Genomic DNA, 20,215 nt, shown 5'->3' on the forward strand with positions numbered 1-20,215 from the left:
TACCTTTACCGATAATAGGGAATTCCGTGGTACCGGATTTAATAATACCGTTTATCGGGATAAAAGATCCGGGAATAAGTAGGTCGATTAAATTAACTAAGTATATCGCGCCGTAATTATCTAAAAGAGTGCTATATAAGAGCGGGTAAGCGCTAGATTATAGCGCCGCGTAGATACCGGGAACTTCCCCTATATTATAAATAAGGGTTAGATCTAAGATAGTTATAATAACCTTTAAGGGGTATCCGTTACCCTTATCGCTACTCTTACCGGCGCTCCCCTATCCCTTCTTTAATAGGGTTTCTCGTAGACTTTTCTACTTTTATTACTATAGCTTTTTCCGGATTCGTTCCATATAATTATCGCTTATCTGCACGGATAGCTACTACTCGTATTTACTTATAAGAGTATACTCTACTCTATTATAAAGCTCCGGCTTCCACGAATAGGTCCTATTATAGGGGTATTTATACCCTTTACCCTTACCTTTCTTCCCTTTTCTACTACTATCGTTATCTTTATCGGAGCGGTCGCCTAAGGTAGCGTAAACGCTATGTCTAATTCTATTAAGGTTAGGAGCGCTTATAATCGCGTTAAATTCGCGGCCGTATATCAGGATATCGTTAATTACTTTATCCTTATTCTTCTTACGGATTAGTTCGTGGAACTTAGCCTCTGCCTAAGTCGGGGTAAAACGCTACCTAACTACGATAAGGAAGTTACGGATAGCTATAGAACCCTTAATATCGTTAACTTTATACTAACGATAGCGCCGGATAAGAGTATTCTACTCCGTATACCACGCTACCACCTTTATATTAGTTTTTTGGGTATCCTAGAGGTGCTTATTATATACTTAACGAACCTCCTTAGCTAAGAATAATACGCTAGGAGCGAAGTATTTCTTTAATTTCTTTATTATTTATCGTACCGTGAAGTAACGGTTTTATTTCCCCTTTTTATAATTAGGGTACTTCTTAATTACTTCCTCAACGGCTTATTAGTAGGTAAAGGTCTTATTAGTCGCTTTAAGTATATAATTATCTTTATTAAGCGTTTTTATCGATAAGACGAGCTTTTAATTATATACTGTGACCTTATAGCCTTTTAGCTTAGCGAGCTCGATTAGTTCTAACGTGGTAGGAGGGGTTAGCACCCTATTAATAACTTAGGTGTGTTTTTCGCGTAGCTAGTCGATAGATATAGGTATAATATACTCGGGTCGGTTATCTAGCTACTCCGGCCTATTAGGGTCGAGTAAGGCCTAGACCTTTATACCCTGCGTATATAACTTAATATAGAAGATCTAATCGGCCTACTACCTAGTAGACTCTAGCCGCGGGATACTAAGCGCTTCGGTAATAACTTTAAGCTTCGTGGATATAGTTTATAGTAGGGGTTTAGCGAATAAGGGCTTTTCTAAGCGAGAGAGTAGGGTAGATACTCCTTAATTAGCTACGGAAGCATACGTAAAATAAACGTAGATAATGGATTAGCAGGAAGTTCCTAGTTACTGCTATTACCCGGGCTTATAACTATTAGATTAAGGGGCGTATAATCCGGCCGGAGTATAGATATAGAAGATATATAATTGTATTCGTTATATAAAGGAAAGAAGAATAGGAAGGTATGGGTATTCTAAATATATCTACCCCTTTTCCACGCGAGGAATATAGGGCTAATCCAGCCAATAGAAACACAGAAAACAGGCTCACGTGTTTTCAGTGCGACAATCGTCACCGGTAGGTACATCGCTGTCCTCGCTGCCCTTGGCCATGGCCTCATCCACCTTGGCCTTGAGCTGCGCAAAGGGTCTGTCTCTCGATATTATCCTTCTGAGGCGAAAGCGTACTTTGTTACCCCTCGATTAGTACGGATATAGAGTAATGTGACAAAACAACGATGCCTCGCGATCGGACAACGGGCTATAACACCCCAAAGTCGACTTACAGGGCATCACCGTCATCCATCATGGCCAGCTTTACCAACAACGTTTTACATGAGAACTGTTACGGGAAATACGAAATATTCGAAAGATTCTCATCTCAATTTCACCATGGACTATACCGTGACCCTAAATTATATTATTTCTTGCCGACGAGTAGAATGGAAACCTTTAGTCATGGATTGCAGCATGAGTTGCGCTTCAGGGATTTGAGTCGCGGACGGCGAAAAACAAGCCCACATGCCTTAAACCCCGGGCAAAAGTCGTTCTTGGCCCAGGAGCAGGCCAACCGTGTTCAGCTAATTATAAGCCTAACATGGATATGTTGCTGATGTTACGACACCGTACAATTCCATCGGTTCTTCCACCAGCTTCCGGAATCGGCGACATTGAATTCGAGTCGAGACGCAAGCAAAGAGGCTCGTCAAATTATACATGAACTAAGACCAAAAAAAAAAAAAGGATATGGTCGATGGCACATCTATATCACCTATTTACCAATGTCGCTTCCAAGTAGATAGCCAACGCAGCATTCACCCTGCCCCTCTCCAGAATAGGATGTGACTTTTTTTTTACAGCTCCTCACCAACGTGCAGGTACTTCCGCTCCTCCCTCTTCTCCTTCTCAGTAGCCGGGGGAAGATCGTAGAAGTTGCTGCTACGGAATCCTTGCTATTTGAATGGGTCAGTACAGGGGGGGTTCCTGGCGTAAGTAGGGAGAGAGTGGAGTCGATTGCATGCAAAAGCAGCCGCCAACTTACCAGGTAATGGTATGTAAACTTGCTAATGTCGCCCGGTTCGATCCCGAGATCCTTGAATGTCTTCGCCGTCTCGTCATATTGCTGGTCGATGAACTCGCGCTCAACCTCGTCGGCAGACATGATAGGCCACCACAAGAACCGGTTAAGGAGGCCGGCGAGGGGCTGCAGAATCCGCTTGGGAACATTGATGTGTCGGAGCTTCTTGAACGTTTCTCGGTCTACCATCTCGGCTATTTCGGCCATGGTGTATTCGTTCGGTCCGTACAGCTCGTACGTCTGTCCCGCGGTGCTGTCGTCGTAAAGCATGAGTTCGAGAGCGTGGCCGACGTCAATAGACTGCACAAGTTAGCCAAACGCAAGGGCAGTTAAAGACCAACCCATCTGAAAACGCCTCTCATAGGGAAACTCACGTGGACCGGAGAAAGCCTCTCTTGCATGTTATTAGCGGTAAAGAGACTCAGTGTCGAGGCTATCTTCAGAAGCAGATTGTCCTCGAAGCCGAAGATGGGGGCAGGCCGAACGATGGTCGTCTCGGGAAAGATGCTGCGGGCAACTTGCTCTCCCCTGGCCTATATGACGTTGACGGTTAGCTCGTCCGCCACGTGTGAATTGACGAGACGAATTGTGCTCGACCATGACCAGGCGGACCGACCTTGGTGCGATAGAACTCGGAAGGGGAGTCGAGGTTGGCGCTATGACTCGAGACGTGGATGAAGCGGTCCACGTCATATTTCGCGACAGCGCTGGCTATCCGCTCGGTGCCCTCGACATGTACGTCCTCCAGAGAGAAGTTCCTGATAGTATCTTAGCCCATGTCCTACGCTTCCAGCAAGATTGCTTCTTCGACATACTTGGTGGGATAGTTCCGGCCGACCAGATTGTAGACGACATCAGAATGCCGAACGCTCTGCTCAATTGATTCGGTGTTCCGCAAGTCGTATTCCTGCCACGTATATTATTAGCCTCGGCATGCCGCAAGCCCACTACCGGCCGCAGAAAAGTTGGTACGAACCAAGAAGACCACCCGCCCAAGATCGCCCGTGACCTTGAGATGGCGCTTGGCCATTTCCTCGCGATACGGCACGACAACCGTGCACCCCTGGCGTGCTATTGAATCCTTGTAAGAGCCTGCCTGAGTCCTAGGGAGGTCGACGGAAGAATCCTACCGAGACGATTCACAATGTAGCGTCCCACCTGGCCAGTTGCGCCAAATACGGTGGCCGTGTGACCTGCGGGTTGTTTAGAGCGTAAGCGTAATCAGACATGCGCGTTCTGAGCTGCACATACCGCCGAGGGAGGACCTGGAAGATGACACTTAGTGAGTAGAGCTTTCGTGTGGGTTCAATTGGCATCCGTAAACTCACCTTCCACCCTGGGTCCGTAGGATAGGCTTGCCGGTTCGGGTGATTGCAACGTCGGAAATGGGCCGCCGCCTCAAGGCATTGTGGGCGACCTTCTGAGTCGACCGCACGGCGGTCTGGATCGAAGCCATCTTTTTCAATGTCGAATCTTCAGCGCTCCAAATTGGGCTTCGCGATCCCAGTTCACGGTGGGTAGTCGATGGTCCTGCCGTGCTGCTACTTCCCAAGTTGCTTCGGGAATGAGGAACCAATTAGACGTCACGTGTTGGTCAAAGGAGCTGCATCGGAAATGTATTATTCATCCACTCGTTGTCGCCTTACCTAATCCCGTATACCTTACCTTTGAAGGTGCGATTACGTGCTGGACTGTATACTGTGTACTGTGTACTTCCGGAGTACGAAGTCCACTTATCGAAGGTAAGGCACCTCAGGTATGCAATCAAGGACGAACCACCACGAGCAGGCTGCAAGGTAGCCGCGTTGATCTGAGCCTCGTCATTCACGGGTTTCTTCCTCCACTCTATACTTACGACTTGACCTTACCAAGCAAGGCACTCTACTGATCTCGTTAGCATACGTCTACGAGGTCGTCTTCGATCCCGAGACTCGTCCTTCTTTTCGGCAAACGTCAGAACAGAGTTCCCCACGCAACCTTCGGGGTATCATTTGCAAACAACAATGAGCGCCGACTCCATCCCCGATTTCCTTGCGCAGCAGCGCGATGAAGCTCCGGAGGAGCTCCAGCATCTTATCCTAGGATTCGAGGATCTGTGGGAGCGGAAGCTCTGGCACCAGCTGACGAATGTGGTCGGCGAATTCTTCTCACATCCTGGCAGCGCACCTCAGCGTTTAGACTTCTACAAGGTCTTCATCCTCAAGTTTGCAGATAAGATCAATCAGCTGAAGCTGGTAGACCTGGCCCTGAAAGCGGCAACGGAGTGCGACGGTATGTGAACCATGGAAACCCTGAGCACTGAAACACTGGCCGCTCCCATTCCTGCCGGCCAGTACTGACTCGAAGGATATAGATGACGACGAACGCCTCGAGTTCCTGCAAGGTGTTGCGAAGAAGGTCGACCACCCGAATTCCCAGGATGCCTTCGTATACGCCTCCGTAGCTGTTGCCAGAGTGAAGCTGGATCTAGAAGACCTTGATGGTGCCAGGAAGGACCTCGAGTCAGCCGAGAGGATATTGGACACCTTCGATTCCGTCGAGAAGATCATACACGCCGCCTTCTATGACGCAAATGCCACTTACTATCAGGTAAGATGCGCTCCCCTAAACATGTCCGGGTGGTTGCTTGAGCACTCCACTGACTTGACACCTGTATCTAGCGCAAGATGGATTTCGCCGCCTACTACCGCAACGCCCTACTCTATCTCGCCTGCATCGATATCAACTCTTTGACACAAGCAGAGAGTCATGCCCGCGCCCACCACCTGAGCATTGCCGCCCTGCTCTCCGACAGCATCTACAATTTCGGCGAGCTGCTTCTGCATCCGATCCTCGACGCCCTCAAAACGAACAAGCAGCATGCCTGGCTGCGGGATCTCCTATTCGCATTCAACCGGGGCGACCTTGCCGCCTTTGATGTCCTCTACGGCAACATAACCAACACTCCCCTCCTCAACGCGCACGCAAACCACCTCCGCCAGAAGATCTATCTGGCTGCTCTGACCGAAGCCATCTTCCGTCGCCCCCCCCACGACCGCGCCATGACCTTCGCCGACATTGCCTCCGAAACGAAGGTCCGCCCCGACGAGATCGAACATCTGATCATGAGGGCGTTGAGCTTGGGTCTGCTCCGGGGCACCATCGATCAAGTGGATGAGGTGGCGCACATCACTTGGGTGCAGCCCAAGGTCTTGGACATGAAGCAGATCGAAAACATGCGGCAGAGACTCCTGGACTGGGACTCGAGTGTAAATCAGCTCGGCAACTGGATTGAGACAGCGGGCGGAGATGTGTGGGCAGCATAACTTGGGAAGGGCGAGGAATGCGTCTCGTGGTCGGAGTCAGGAGAAGAGCAGGCTGAGACGATTAGCGCCTAGTGTAGGACCGCTGCAGCTCTTAGACCGTTGACTCTGGCGACCAGAAGCTATGTACAACAACTTAAGGAGGATGTTGAAGCGCCAATGATGATCCCCCTTGTTGGTAACCACGTAAAACGGCCAAAGGTCCATAGCACGAGAGACTTCTTCACAATATCCCAAGAGTAACAAATAAAGGGTTTCAAGACAACTGCATGCACGTTGGAAATACGACGACTTGAAAGAAAAGAGGCGGTATGCCGATGTGATAATTACCAATACTACCTCAGGACTGTAGGAATCAAATGATTATTGCACTGGTCGTCCAAGCACCAGGACGGAACTCAACAGCCATGCAGGCCACCACACGCACCATAACACCATAGGAGTATACATGCCCCAAATGTTCCAGCCGAAAGCAGCCTCCTTGAGAACCGAGCCGATATCAATATGGAAGTATGCCGACGCCGAGTAGAGAACAGTGGTTGGAGAGATGAGCTGAAGGACTCCAAACAAGGTGTGACCCATAACCGGGTTGCTGCAAGGCTGCATAAAGGTTAGGGGAGCAGCGAGCAGCCCCACGAGGAAGGAGAGCGAAAAGTTGAGGGTCGCGAGGGCAGAGAGAAACATCCCCAACAGTAGAAGGCTGAAGCACTTGATGAGCTGAAATGGTTGGACCGACGGCTTGTAAGAAGCCAGAATATGCGAAATAAGAAAGGGCAAGGCGCAGTTCAGGGCCGCGACAACCACGAACGCCGGTGAGAGCATCTGTTGACCATAATGAGCAAGTCGTGTCTCGGACAATACCCACGAGCAGTTTGAGGGTCATGGAACTTACCGTTGCTGTCAAATGGTTAAACACAAAGAGAGGAATCGCGCCAAGGAACTGGCACATGGCCACCAGGACTAGAGGGAGGAAAAGGTGGCGCTCGGCGGGGGTCGTAGTAGGAGATGATTTTGAGTCCGGCCCGTCCTGAGGTGCCGGCGAACCGCTCTTGACCCAGAAGAAAATGGCCATGATGGTGAAGTTCGCGGCAAGCACCATGGCACTGGGCAGGTAGGTGCCTATGCTCACAAAGCGGTCTTTGTTCATGAGCAGGTAAAAGAAGAAACTCTGATGTAGGTGCTCGAGAAGGTTGTTCAAGCTGCGAAAGGAGCCTTCCACGACGCGACCCATGGCCATTTCATCTTGCCATCCCTCTCCAAACGGCTGCAGTGTGACCGCATCGACATGATAGGGAATGAAGCTGCTGTGAGGCCCCGAGGCGTAGCCCAAGCCCTGGTTCAGCATACCCCGCAGCATGGTACGTAGGCGATCCTCATACTTGTCCGTGTGTTTCCGCATCTCCTGAATGGCGCAGGGGATGCCCATCTGGCCGCCGGATATGCTCACAATGGAGTTGATCAAGTCCAGGTTGGGTAACTGCCCATTGATGCCATCGTACACAACGTGGATCGACCGAAAGCGGTGTTCCTGGGTGTAGTCGATGGCGATAGCTCCTTGCAAGGCGCCTGATTTCACAGGTAGGGAGCTCACACGGGACGCATCATGCGCGTCATGGTAGGCGTCCACCCAAGCCTGGATACCCGTCTTGCTGTCGGGAGGTATGACGATGATGATATCCTTGGACCACAGGGACCAGCGCTTAAAGTACCGCGCAAGGGTCAGCGCGAGGGGAACCCCGTGTCTGTTCAGCTCGCCTTTGTCGTTCTCCCAGGCGGCCACAAGAACGATTGCTTCGGTGGCGTCCCCGCGCGGCGCCTGCAGGATGGCGTAGATGTTCTCCCCTGTATAGGTTTGGCCGGACGATGCGTAGGTGAAATTCTGCCGCCCAACCTTGAGGCCGATGCTTTTGAAGTGGTTCTCTAGATGGTCGTTTATCTCGGAGTTGTTCTTGCCGATCAACGCATGGACCTCATGTTTGTATGCACGGAAAACGTTCTGGTCGCTGCCGCCGAAGTAGGTATGCACCTGTCCCGGAAGAAGCGCGTTCTCGGAGATGTAAGTTCTTCGGGAGTAGTCGTTCAAGGGCAGGAGGAACAGCCAAGCAATTCCAGCAATGATGCAGAGAAGCGATAGATATGGCGGCAATTTGAGAAGACGTGGGTCGCGTCGCAGGAAGAAGACGGAGGCTAAAAGCACTATGAGTTGCAAGTCATATATACACCTACGTCTTGGCAGGTCACTGTAGGAGAAAGGACAGAGACAAGGTCGCCCCCGGGGGAGGGATGCGTACAGATGAGGCGTGACATGGTAGTTCGCCCAGCCGAAAGCCCTACTGGCAGTGAGCGGCAGAGGAGGCAGTTATGATTTGGCGATAGCTGCTTCACTTGTAGAGAGGGTACACGAAGAAGGTCCGGCCTGCCTGAAACGAGACGTTCAGCGGACCGCGTTCGATCCTTCGGCCGAGATACATACGCGTCGGAGGCGGGAGTGTCCTTATAAGCATACACTCCTTAATGCATAGGTTCTCTATACCTAACCGGGCGGGCGCCCGATATTAATTAAATAAACTCCTAATTTAAATACAAGTCTAATGTAAAGTCCTGACAGAGAGAACTCCGGGCCGGAGAAATCCCTAAGGCCAGCGGGACAAAGTGCAGCGTTTTGTCGCACGTTAAATAGCACTTATATAATTAACTTAATAGAGCAGAAATCTTATATATATATACTATATTAAGTTATATCTATATAAGTCTCTTATACCCTTAATTTAAGTAGTAAAGACTCTATTATAGGTACTATATTATTTGGATTCTATCTGGTTATTTCCAGTACCCGCCCCTATTATATCCTAATACCCGAGGTCCGAAGCCCTTAGTCAGGCATAGATCCCCTATAGACCACGTCGTGGTCCGTGTGCCTATACGACACGTTTAGGCCCCGTTCGACAATCTCAATAACTATTAAAATTTTGTTAAAATATCTAAAAAATGCATAACTTATAACCCACCTATAACACAAGGACCCCTTTTATATAATATTTTTAGTGTAACTGTATTTCTTATATATCCCTCTACTATCCCCCTATTATTAAAGTACCACGCTAGGCAGGGATCCTCTTATTAATGTTTTGCTAAACAACGGCTGCTTTTTATATAGGAGTGCTTATTAAAGCTTTTAAACGTAATAACTATTAAAACTCTTTAATAGGATAGGATCTACTATTAGCCGCGCTATTATAGGCGAGGCTATTACTACCTACGATAATAGTTATACCCGTAAACTCGATCTTATAGTTCTAGTATTAATCCTATAACGACCTAAAGTTACTTAACGCCTCCGGAGGTGTAAAAATACCTCTCGGCATTCCTACAGGAACTATCTAGCTATAATATTAGGTATTATAAGGGGGTTATTTATCGGTTCCGATATAGTGTTTCGGGACCTATTTAGATTAAGTTAGAATAAATTCTATCGCCTAATAGGATAGATCGTGTTAAATAGTAAAGTTAGAGAGACGACTTACTATACGATAACGTAGAAGGTTATACTCTTCCTTTATATTATTAGTTACGGCGTATCCTTATATAATATATACCACCGCTTTAAGATATTCCTTAATACCGGATCGCGTATCTTCGATAAGGTCCTAGGTATAATACGTTAGCTTTATATCGAATACGTTAAAAACCCACTATAAGGATATATCTCGCGATATATCGAATTGTCTTCACGGAATAATTAGTTTAATGGCTATATCAGGGTAATTAACGGTATATATATCGCGGCGTGGATACCACCTAAGGAATAACGGCGGTTCTTTAACCGGAGGGGGTAACTTACTTAAAATATTCTCACGGTAGTCGATTTTAACCTGTTATTCACCTATATCCTAGTAGGTACCGAGGGTAGTATAAATAACTCTTCCTTACTTCGAGAGGCTTTCGCGAGAGGGTCTTTTTACGTACCTAATAAGAGGTTCTACCTTATAGATAATAGTTTGGCAGCGATATTCGAGGTATCATAACCCCGTCCGATAGTAAGAGGTACTACCTTTAAGATTTCTCTAAAATAAAGTAAAGGTAGTTATCCTTAAAGGAGCGGTTTAACCGCCTCCACGCCGGCTACTATAATAATGTTAAATATGTCTTTAGTGTATTAAAGAGGTCTTTTTATATCCTTAGTAGAAAGGTACCTAAATATAGCTTCGAAAAGCAGGTAGAAAACGTATACGCGGTAAGTAGGATCTAGAACTTTATTAAAGCTATATATAACTAAACCACGGTTAATAAGGAGTTTAAAGAGGAAGAGAGATTACTATAGCTAGCCGTAGAGCGTGCCGACTATAATATCGGTAATAAGGGCGGATTAAAGATACGATACTAGATATCTAAGTTAATAGAATAGTAGTAGTAGTAGTTATATAGGATTATTATTATTAAAGTAAAAAGGATCGATATATTAATATTTTAAGTACTATATAAATTACTATAGCGGAAAGAGTAGATAAGATAGAGCTATACCCCGTACTAGTCCTTTTCGGGTAGGTAGTAAATACTCCTAGCTAATTAAATCCACGGAAAATAAGTCTTAGTTAGAAACTAGATCCACCCTAGCCCTACACCTACCCTTAACACTATCACCACTATTACCACTATCACTATTTCCACGCGTAGTCCTTTCTTTTATAAACCTATACCTCTTTAAGAATGCCCTTTTCCTATCTATTCTTCCCGCGTTAAATAGTGTTACCTTATTAGGAATTTAAGTCAGGAACTCTACCACTACAATAATGCTATTAGCACTATCCAATTTATCGCTAAATTTCTTATTATAAGCGGTAATCGCCTATATAAGGATAGGCTTATTTTAGCTTACCGCTAGCGAAATCAATCCGGTTATTAGAGGATTATTACTTCTTTCCTACGATACTGCTATAAAGCGTTATCTAAAAGGTTATTATAAGGGATAGGGAAGCCTTTACTACTAATACTATTAGGATCCTATTATTACTTTCGACTATACTTACGAGCTAGAGGTATAGCTATGTTAAGAAGGAGATTTAGGTCTACCCCGAAGGGATAAGGACTAGAGGGTGATAGGGAGTGATAGATAAGGATCGTAGTCTTATATAAGGGGAGGCTAACTATAGGTTAACCGGTGGTCAATAGGAAGAGTATCTTAAAGGTAGGTGGTAGTGTAGAGGAGAGATAATCGCTAACCCCTTCCTTCTGGAATAGTCTAGCTCCCCGTCTTACATAACAAATATCCACTTATTAGTTAGCCGGTAGTCCACTACGTAGTCCACTACTATATCCTAGTACCTCCTAAGTCTTCCTTATATCCTATACCTAATAGGCTGCCCCTTCCTAGAATAAGGCCTGTCCTTAGGCTATAGCTAGTTACGGAGTATCCGTAGGGTAGGTGGTAATTATCGGGTAAGGCGAGTAGGTTAATAGTACTATCGGTGATACGTGGGTCGGAGCTTAAAGAAAATAAAGCCGTAGGCAATCCACCGTTAAGTAACGGTGGAGCTAAAGGCTTAAAATATATTCTAACCTTAAATAGTGGTATTAGAGGATATTTTTAGGGGAAGAGAATAAAGAGAAAATTCCTTACGAAGTGTGCTATTTTAGGTATATATAAGGGCGTGGAAAGAACTACTATAGGTAGCTAACCGTTAATCAGACGGTGGTTTATAGAGGTTTATCATAAAAGATAAGTCTATAAAGGATATATCCTTATATAATAATAGGTATAAAATAAAAGTTTAAAGCAGCTATTTACCCACTATTAGATAGTAGTAGTGTTATTAAACAGCTAATATCTCCCCGTTTATTAAACGCGTTCGTATTATATATTCCGTGAATAGGGAAGTGCGTCACCGGTAATAAAGGCGTGCCTACCCCTTTATACGTAAATAGTAAAATAGTAGGCACGATAAGTAGGGCCTCACTATTAAATAGAGGATCTTTTCGGCTACAGGCTTTTCCTTTTCTTCTTCTTTTTCCCCTTTTTAGGCTCCCTAAGGAGGTTATAAGTATTCCCCCCCCTATTTATAAGAGTCTATAGGCAGCGTTATATAGCCGGGGCTAGGGTAGAAGACGTGGCGGGTTAGTAGCGGGCTAACTAGTAGCTAACGTGTATACAGTTTTTCTTTTAGTATATATAAGTCTATTTTTCGTTACGAGTCTCCCGTCGGTATATATAATTTAGAATTTAACTTCGAAGGAGAGTAATAGCTAGATAGCGGTTAGATAGAAACTAATATAAAATAGATTAATAGAGAAGGGTTATAGTTAGGTGAATATTTACCGAGCTCTATAAGTGCGTCTAGATTTATAGTGGGAATATAGGTAATAGCTGATCAGCTATAGGATAACTATACCTCCTCAGGGAAGTCGTGGTAGTAGTATAGTAAAAACTCCTAAAAAGCCTCGTCTAAAGAAAAATAGAACCGTAGGTATTTAGCTAAGGACTAGCGGGGAGGTATCTAGTACCTAGGGCATAAATACAGAGAATAATAATACGTCGGCGCCTATAAGTCTAATTAGTGGAGAGATAGCCGGTAGTTAGTAGCAGACTAGTGATAAAATTAGTAATAGAAATAAGAATAGTGCCGGTAATTCGAATAATAGATCTATAGCTAGAAATAATAGAATGATAGAGTTAGGTAATAATAAACTAGCTAGTGCTTCTCGGGCGTACACTTTATATCCTCCTGCAGAATAGGGATATAATCCGTTTCCGGTTCCGTGTATGCGGTGTGTTAGTCGAATAATAAAGTAGCACCCTAGTAGTAGTTAAATCCCTTCGTGCAGTTATAGAGATTATAAGTAAAATAGTCGAATAGGGGGTAATAGTTAATTAGCTGCTAACTTAGTATAATAGCGGCCTTGCTTAAATATATATATTATATAGAACAGGGATTAAAGCCCTGTATAAAGGTATATTAGTTAGTCTATAGCTATTCCACTACTAATTAATTATAGATACTATATATATAGTTAGATAAGATTATACGCCTTCGTGATATAATTAAATAACATTAATATAAGGCAGATACGGTTCTAAAGGTATATACTCGTAGATTAACTATTAAGTAATAGCTCTAAAAATACTATAGAACGAATTATAGTATTTATAGCGTTTAGGTAAGCGTGCATTAAATTACAAGAAAATATAGTTATTGGGTTAAAAGCGTCCCGCTAATAAATTAGAAGAGGAGCGCTAAGAGTAAGTTTAGCGGCAGTTAATTATAGCCGAGCGGCAGGCTAGTAGTAGCGTAGCGGTTACTAATATACTACGATAATTATTAGTGCTATAAGAGAAACGAAATAAGCATACCAGCGCCTAAGTATCTTTTATTAGGGCAATCCGGGATAGATAAAAATCCCTAACCGATAAAATTATTATAGGTTAACTAGTAGTTAGCTTATAGTGGCAGAACTAATAAATATATAGGAATTTAGGAATTAACTAAAGGAATTAAGTAATTAGGCCGTCGCTAATAGTAGGACCACCGTTATTACTCTAGTATCTATATCCCCCCCTCCTCCGATAACTAATAACTATAGCGATATCATAGATAAGGAGGATAATAAAAGAGTCCCCACTAGTAATTAATAGGTAGGTAATTCCCCTTATATTCCTAACTTATAACCTATTACTGATTAGTTATTATAAGGGTAGGTATTATAACTTCGATAATATCGTCGATTAAGAGGTGACCCTCGGTTAGTTAGGGTCGGGTTTATTAGGTTTAGACTAATAAAAAGTACCGGGTTTAGACCGGAACTAAAAAAGTGTAGATAGCATACGAATATCTGCCACCTAATAGGAGATTAGCGTCTAGGTTTAGACTAGGATATAATATCGTTATTAGGTTTAGACTAGTTATAAGAAAGATATAGCGTTCAGGTTTAGACTATTAGCTAATAAGGAAATAGCTAGGCTATAGCGGTTATATATATTTTTACTTTAGTATAAAGTCCGTAAATAGGCGCCTAGAAATAATAAAAAGACCGTAAATAGGCGGCTAGAGATTATTAGCTATATAATAGTAATATAAAGAAATGTAGTTAATTTAGTGAAATAGTAATATTACTGTATAGCTAATAACTATAAATTAGCGGTTACCTAACTAGAGAGGTACTCCGTAACTAAATCTTTATAGAGATATAACTTAGGTTCCTAAGTATTCTCCTTTATAGGATAATCTTACTACTTAATAAGAAATTCGCGGTAGCAGCGCTTAGGGTTCTAGCGTATACCTAAAATCCTTTTAACCTTAAACTCATTCTCCTCTTCCCCTTTAATATCTAATAGCTACTTAGCCGGCGCTCCACGGCTATCTTAGTTAAAAGGCTCGAGTAAACTAATAGGGAAAACGTTATAAATCCGAAGATACTTAAGGAGGTCGACCTTATATGCTAACCGGTGATTACCTATTACCTTAATAATCTTAACAGGCCCGATATATTTATATAATAACTTTCGACTCGGGCGTGTAATTTTTATATGTTCAGTAGATACTAAAACCTTATCGTGTAAATACAACTCCTTTAGTATATATTTACGGTTATAATAGTTAGCTATTACCCGATTACTAAGTAATAGTTACTTATAGATTAACGTGTAGTTAAGAGATAGTTATTTTACTCTTTTTTCTGCTAACGTAAAGGGCCGTTTAACTTATAGGATAGGAGTATAGGGGCCGCGCGGGTAAATAACGAGTAGCGCAATACTATAACGTATTATATATAAATTTGGTAAGGTCTAAAAGATTAACCTAATTATCTTATTATTATATAGCGTAGGAGCGAAGGTAATACTCGAGAATTTAGTTAATATATTCGGTTTAGCTATTAGTCTACGGGTAATACGTAGTGGAAAGGCGGCGTTTAACTTATAGTAAGCCGTATAGCGTACGCTAAAAAGCACTTATAAAAAGACTTCCACGGTCGGAGATAATACCGTCGGGCAGACTATACACCTTAAAAATATAGTGCTATAAGGTAGTCGCTAACCCCTTAGCTATAAGCTTACTAGAGGTAGGAATAAAAAGGGAATATTTAGTTAGTCTATAGATAACTATAAGAATAGTATCTTTCTGCTTACCCCCCGGCCACTTAATAGGTGGTAGGCCGGTAAAAAAATCTATTAAAACTTACTAAAATAGCTAGGTCGGAATAGATAAAAGGGCTAGTTCGCTATAAGGAGTATAAGTGCGAGATTTAGTATATTAATAAAAAGGGTAGCTAGGTATCTATTAGCGAATATCCGTCGATATTCTAGGCTAATGAAAAGATTATTAAATTCGTTTTAATATCTTTATAATTCCCTAATAACCTATAGTCGGGTTATCGTGGTATAATTAAAGGATTATTAATTAAAGCTTAGAAGATCGAGGAATATAGACCTTACCGCGGAATCGAATAAGACTATCGATACTATAGGTCTATAAATTAGGCTCTCGCTAATTAACTATTAACTATCTACCGGAAGTAAGAAAATTATTTTCTTTTTAAGCTTAGTGAATATCGTTAAGGATATTAGGTAGCTATTAGTTATCCGGTGCTCGGGCGGGGGCTATTTAAATTTTAGATATAAAATTTTCTAGTACCTCCTAAGTAGTAATAAAACGTTTATTAGAAGTAGGAAGATAGGGAGAATTTTATAAGAGATCGTTAGTAGAGTTCTTATTACCCGGTTGTAAATAATACGAATATTATAAGTGCCTAATTCGTTAAGCTAGCGTATATATTTACTGCTAAGCTTAGGTTTATCTAGTAGCGTCTAATAATTAAGGTAGTCCGTTAGGACGTTAATAGTAGAGGCGCTATAGAGTAAGTAGTAACACTAATAATAATACGCCTCTATAATAGCTATAAGCTCGGTATTAGGAGTAGTATACTTTAATTCAGCGCCTTTAAGCTTACGTGAAAGGAATGTAATTAGGCGCTAAACGCGGTCTTTTAGTTAACTTAGGATAGCACTAATAGTAAAATTAGAAGTATTAGTTTTAAGGCGTGTTAATAATACGGGGTTAAAGTACCGTAAAACGGGTATAAAAAGAAAAGTATCCTTAAGTTATTTAAAAGCACGATAAAAATCTTTTAGTAGTTCGGCTAGTATATAGCCGCTAATCCGTAATTAGTCCGTGAGTAGTCGTATAATTTTAGAGTAGTGATAAATAAAATACTGGTAAAACCCCGTAAATCCTAAAAAGACTTAAATTTCGTAAATAGTTAGAAGCCGTGGCTAATTAATAATCGTATCCACACGATTAGGGTCTATCTTAATATCCGCTAGGCTATAGCGGAACCCTAGGAAGTCTACTTTATTAATTTTAAATTTATATTTTTCAGCGTTTACGTCTAAGTCCTATTCGCGTAATCTACGTAGGACCTACTTAATATACCGCCGGTGCTTAGTAAGGGAATGACTATAGATAAGGATAGTATCTAAATAAATAATATAAATAGTATTAATAAGACCGGAGAGTACTTAGTTAATATACCGTTAAAATATAGTGGTGGTATTAATAAGTCTAAAAGGCATAATAAGGTATTCGAAGTGACTATATTTCGTGCGAAAAGCCGTTTTCTATTTATCACCTTCCTTAATTCGAAGTCGATAATAAGTATCCTTAAGGTCTAATTTACTATAGATTTTTAATCTAATTAAATGGTCGAGTATCTTGCTAATTAACGGTAGGGGAGTACGGTCCTTCCTAGTAATCTTATTAAGGGCGCGGTAGTCGATATATAAGCGTAACTTACTATTTTTCTTTAAAATAAATAATATGGGGGCGCTAGCTAAATTACTAGAGAGTCGTATCCACTAATTACCTAAAGTATTAGTAAGATATTCGCGGAGGATTTATAACTTAGTATTAGATGAAGAGTAAATTAGTTTAAATAGTAGGCACTTATTATCCTCTAGTTAAATAGTATAATCCTATTATTAGTGACTAGGAAGTAACGCTGCTTGATCGATATTAAAAGTATCTTTAAACTTAAAATAAATAGTAGGAATATTACGTAAATAGGGAGGAATATTAGAATTAACGGTTAGATTATTAGGCTCCTCCTATTAAGTAGCCGATAATATAACTCTGCTAATCCGTGGTAAAGAAGAAAGATATTCGTTTATAGATAAAATAATAGTATAATACGCGTTATGTTTAGCCGAACGAATCTGCTTCGGTATAAAGATAAGAGACAAATAATCGGGGGATAAAGGGTAGATCCACTTATTAGTCCGCTAGTTAATAGCAGGGTTAACAGTGTAGAGCTAAGTGCCGCCTAGAATAAGTTTATGTTTTATATTCGTATTAATATTAATAATTCGAAATTCCTCCTTCTATAGTTTAGTAACCGATTAACTATCGGTCGCCTTAAAAAGTGTAGTAGTAATGCCGTAAGTCCGAATCTAGATATCGGCTCCACCTAAAGTCTAAGAGAGATTCTGTACTAGGCTAGCCGCTAAGCCGCTAATAGCTCCTAAAAAAGATCAGTCGATTAGACTAAATTCTATACTACTATTAAGTAAAACTAGGATCTTTATTTATTCTTTACCCCGCCGTAGACTAACTTTAACCTCTACGGTAAAGCTAGTAGTACTCGGCTATAGCGGGGATAATTTCTAATCGTTATTATTATATAACTCTATAACACGGGCAGGGATAGGGATAGTATTAGAGCTAGTAGTAGGAGGAGGTTTAGTTAGACTACTAATAGTCTACTATTAGCTAGATAAAAAAGAATATCTTTACGGGTAAGTATTAGCGTAATAGCCTTTCGCACGATATTTAAAATAAGTAATCTTACTAATAGGATAATAAATTAGAGGTGTAGAAGTAGGCTAAGTATTCTGCTATTAGGTAGTAGTAATATTAGTAGCGTTATTATAGGAACGCTTAATCCTCGGAAGTCGTTATTACGACTATAATATTAAGAAGGATTATTATACGACTAATAGTTAACTACGTATTTACTACTTTTAGTAGGAATTAATTCGGCCTATTTAGCCCGTTAATCTAATTTACGATACGTTATAGGTAAGCCGCCCAGTATAATCTAAGGGCGTAAATTATCTTATAATTTCGTAATTATAGAAGTAATACCGATAATCTCCGGTAGGGGAATAAGGAGCTCGGATTCGAGTAATCGCCACTTAGCTTTAAAATTATCGTAGGATTAATAGGGACCCTACCGTGAGTCCTTATAGAATATACGTTAGACCGCCCGTAAAACTCGAGTATTACTATCTAGTATCTAATCGCGGAGCTAAGCTAAAAAATTATCCTAAGATAGCCTACCGTTAAGCCACCGTTAGTCGGCTTCTAAGTTATAATCCTATCGTAAAGAGGGTATAAGGCACTATATAGTAAAAGTAATACGGTTAGTATTATCGTTAAGAGCAGGGTTAATAATACGAATCTGCTATATTTACGTAATAAAAGATTTATATTAAGCCTATAAGGTAGCGGAAAAATAGGGATTTAGTATATTAAGTTTCGAAAAAGCAGGGTTCTCCGAAGTAGTCGGCTATAGAGTAGCGGGTATCTAGACGAGAATAAGTTAATAATTTTAAGTAGGTTAGTAGGGCTATAAAGCCTAATTAGATACTATAGGTATATTAGGCGGGGGTATAGCTAAATTACTAGGAGTTAGGGGTATGGGATATAAATATATAGTCGCCTAACTAAAATCGTTAGTATTATTCGCCTACTATTAAGCAGCGGCTATATTATTGGTATATTACTACTAAACGTTCTTTAATTAATTGTATAGCTATCGTTAACGCTAGCGCTCTTCTTTACGAGCCTGCTATTCTTATCTCTCTTATTTAAGCTGTATATTCTCTTTAGCTAATAGATCTTCTAGCTCCCTAAGGCTAGGTAACTACGGTTTAACTAGTGATTAGGGTCGGGAGTGTAAAATTAAAGGTAAACGATTCTCTTAATCTTATTAACTTCCCGTATATAGCTGATTTAGGTTAATACCTATCGTGGTCTTATAAGACCGTAAGCTAGTCTACGGTTAATCTATATCTATATCTATAGCACTAGATATATAAGGTGGAATCGGGGTATTCTCCGAGATTATGGGACTAGGAGGAAAGTTTAATCAAAACTCGGGTTAAAGACTAATAACACTGCTTATACTACTGATTATCTATAGCCGAGTAATACTATTAGTGGCAGGGTTATAGTTAGTTAGCTATTCGGCCGCTAACGACGAAGATACTTAATTAGGCTAAGGATCGCTAATATAAATACGAATACTATCGTCGGACTAAGCCTTTAGTGGCCGATCGTTATTCGACTATTAGGTCCTAGATATACCGAATCCTGCCTAATAGTCGCTATCCGCTTTTAGAGCGATTATCTTATTAAAAAGGAGATTTAGGTTTACCCTGAAAGGGTAAGGACTAAAGAGTGATAAGGAGTGATAGATAAGGATCGTAGTCTTATATAAGGGGAGGCTAACTATAGGTTAACTAGTAGTTAATAGGAAGAGTATCTTAAAGGTAAGTGGTAGTGTAGAGGAGAGATAATCGCTAACCCCTTCCTTCTAGAATAGTCTAGCTCCCTATCTTATATAATAAATATCCACTTGTTAGTCAGCCGGTAGTCCACTACGTAGTCCACTGCTATATCCTGGTACCTCCTAAGTCTTCCTTATATCCTACACCTAACAAGCTATTACTAGCGTTATTAACTCCTAACGTTTATGTTAGTTTAGCTTATATATATTAGTAATATTCTAGCCCGTAGCGATAGTATTAGGCTAAACCTACTTTAAGAGGCTATCCACTTAATATACGCTACCCTTCTTACGAATACGTCTTTTAACCTTATTATTATTATTATTATTAATCTTACTCCGCTATCCTAACTAATCTATCTATAGGAGCCTTTCTAGGGTATACGGTCCTTCTCGGGTGGCTATAGAGGGGAAAACCCGGGTAAAACCCGGGGAAAACCTCTATACACTTCCTTAGGTAGAGAGGTGCCGTTACGGGGCCGATATAGCCCCGGTTCGTCCCTATTACGTATCTAGATCTCACCTCTAGACCGGTAGCTAATAGGAAGTATAGCAGGCTAGTGGTTAGGTGGGTTAGCCTAGGCTAATCTTTATCGGTAGAATAGGGGCCGAGGGGGT

At 41.7% G+C, this 20,215-nt stretch overlaps 3 protein-coding genes across 3 annotated transcripts; 1 reads left to right on the plus strand and 2 right to left on the minus strand.

The window, feature by feature from the left end:
- Nucleotides 1–2,423: 2,423 nt before the first annotated feature.
- On the minus strand, nt 2,424–4,234 carry SODALDRAFT_333667 (NADH-ubiquinone oxidoreductase 40 kDa subunit). The gene is made up of 9 exons (XM_028612038.1): nt 4,070–4,234; nt 3,993–4,006; nt 3,872–3,934; nt 3,718–3,812; nt 3,557–3,648; nt 3,358–3,499; nt 3,116–3,274; nt 2,706–3,041; nt 2,424–2,616 (listed from the first exon to the last, which is right to left on the minus strand). Exons 1-9 carry the CDS (start codon nt 4,195–4,197, stop codon nt 2,518–2,520), a joined length of 1,128 nt encoding a protein of 375 aa, XP_028465709.1. The 5' UTR covers nt 4,198–4,234; the 3' UTR covers nt 2,424–2,517.
- A 284-nt stretch (nt 4,235–4,518) lies between these two features.
- On the plus strand, nt 4,519–6,389 carry SODALDRAFT_333668 (26S proteasome regulatory subunit RPN9). Its single transcript, XM_028612039.1, has 3 exons — nt 4,519–5,012; nt 5,095–5,330; nt 5,402–6,389. The coding sequence occupies exons 1-3, from the start codon at nt 4,745–4,747 to the stop codon at nt 6,044–6,046; spliced, it is 1,149 nt and encodes a 382-aa protein (XP_028465710.1). The 5' UTR covers nt 4,519–4,744; the 3' UTR covers nt 6,047–6,389.
- On the minus strand, nt 6,350–8,350 carry SODALDRAFT_344759 (GPI transamidase component GAA1; the record flags this gene model as incomplete). Its single annotated transcript, XM_028613175.1, has 3 exons — nt 6,350–6,865; nt 6,936–8,230; nt 8,335–8,350. The coding sequence occupies 3 exons, from the start codon at nt 8,348–8,350 to the stop codon at nt 6,407–6,409; spliced, it is 1,770 nt and encodes a 589-aa protein (XP_028465711.1). The 3' UTR covers nt 6,350–6,406.
- Between the last annotated feature and the right edge of the window lie 11,865 nt (nt 8,351–20,215).

The sequence above is a fragment of the Sodiomyces alkalinus genome, assembly GCF_003711515.1.
Source record: "Sodiomyces alkalinus F11 unplaced genomic scaffold SODALscaffold_6, whole genome shotgun sequence".
Taxonomy (NCBI): Eukaryota; Fungi; Ascomycota; class Sordariomycetes; order Glomerellales; family Plectosphaerellaceae; genus Sodiomyces; species Sodiomyces alkalinus.

Coding starts and splice junctions, on each gene's coding strand:
- SODALDRAFT_333667 (XM_028612038.1), bottom strand. CDS start 4,197: ATGGCTTCGATCCAGACCGCCGTGCGGTCGACTCAGAAGGTCGCCCAC. Junction 3,813..3,871: donor CTACATTGTGAATCGTCTCG/GTAGGATTCTTC, acceptor AGGATTCAATAG/CACGCCAGGGGTGCACGGTT. Junction 3,042..3,115: donor AGAGGCTTTCTCCGGTCCAC/GTGAGTTTCCCT, acceptor TAACTTGTGCAG/TCTATTGACGTCGGCCACGC.
- SODALDRAFT_333668 (XM_028612039.1), top strand. CDS start 4,745: ATGAGCGCCGACTCCATCCCCGATTTCCTTGCGCAGCAGCGCGATGAA. Junction 5,013..5,094: donor AGCGGCAACGGAGTGCGACG/GTATGTGAACCA, acceptor CGAAGGATATAG/ATGACGACGAACGCCTCGAG. Junction 5,331..5,401: donor CAAATGCCACTTACTATCAG/GTAAGATGCGCT, acceptor ACCTGTATCTAG/CGCAAGATGGATTTCGCCGC.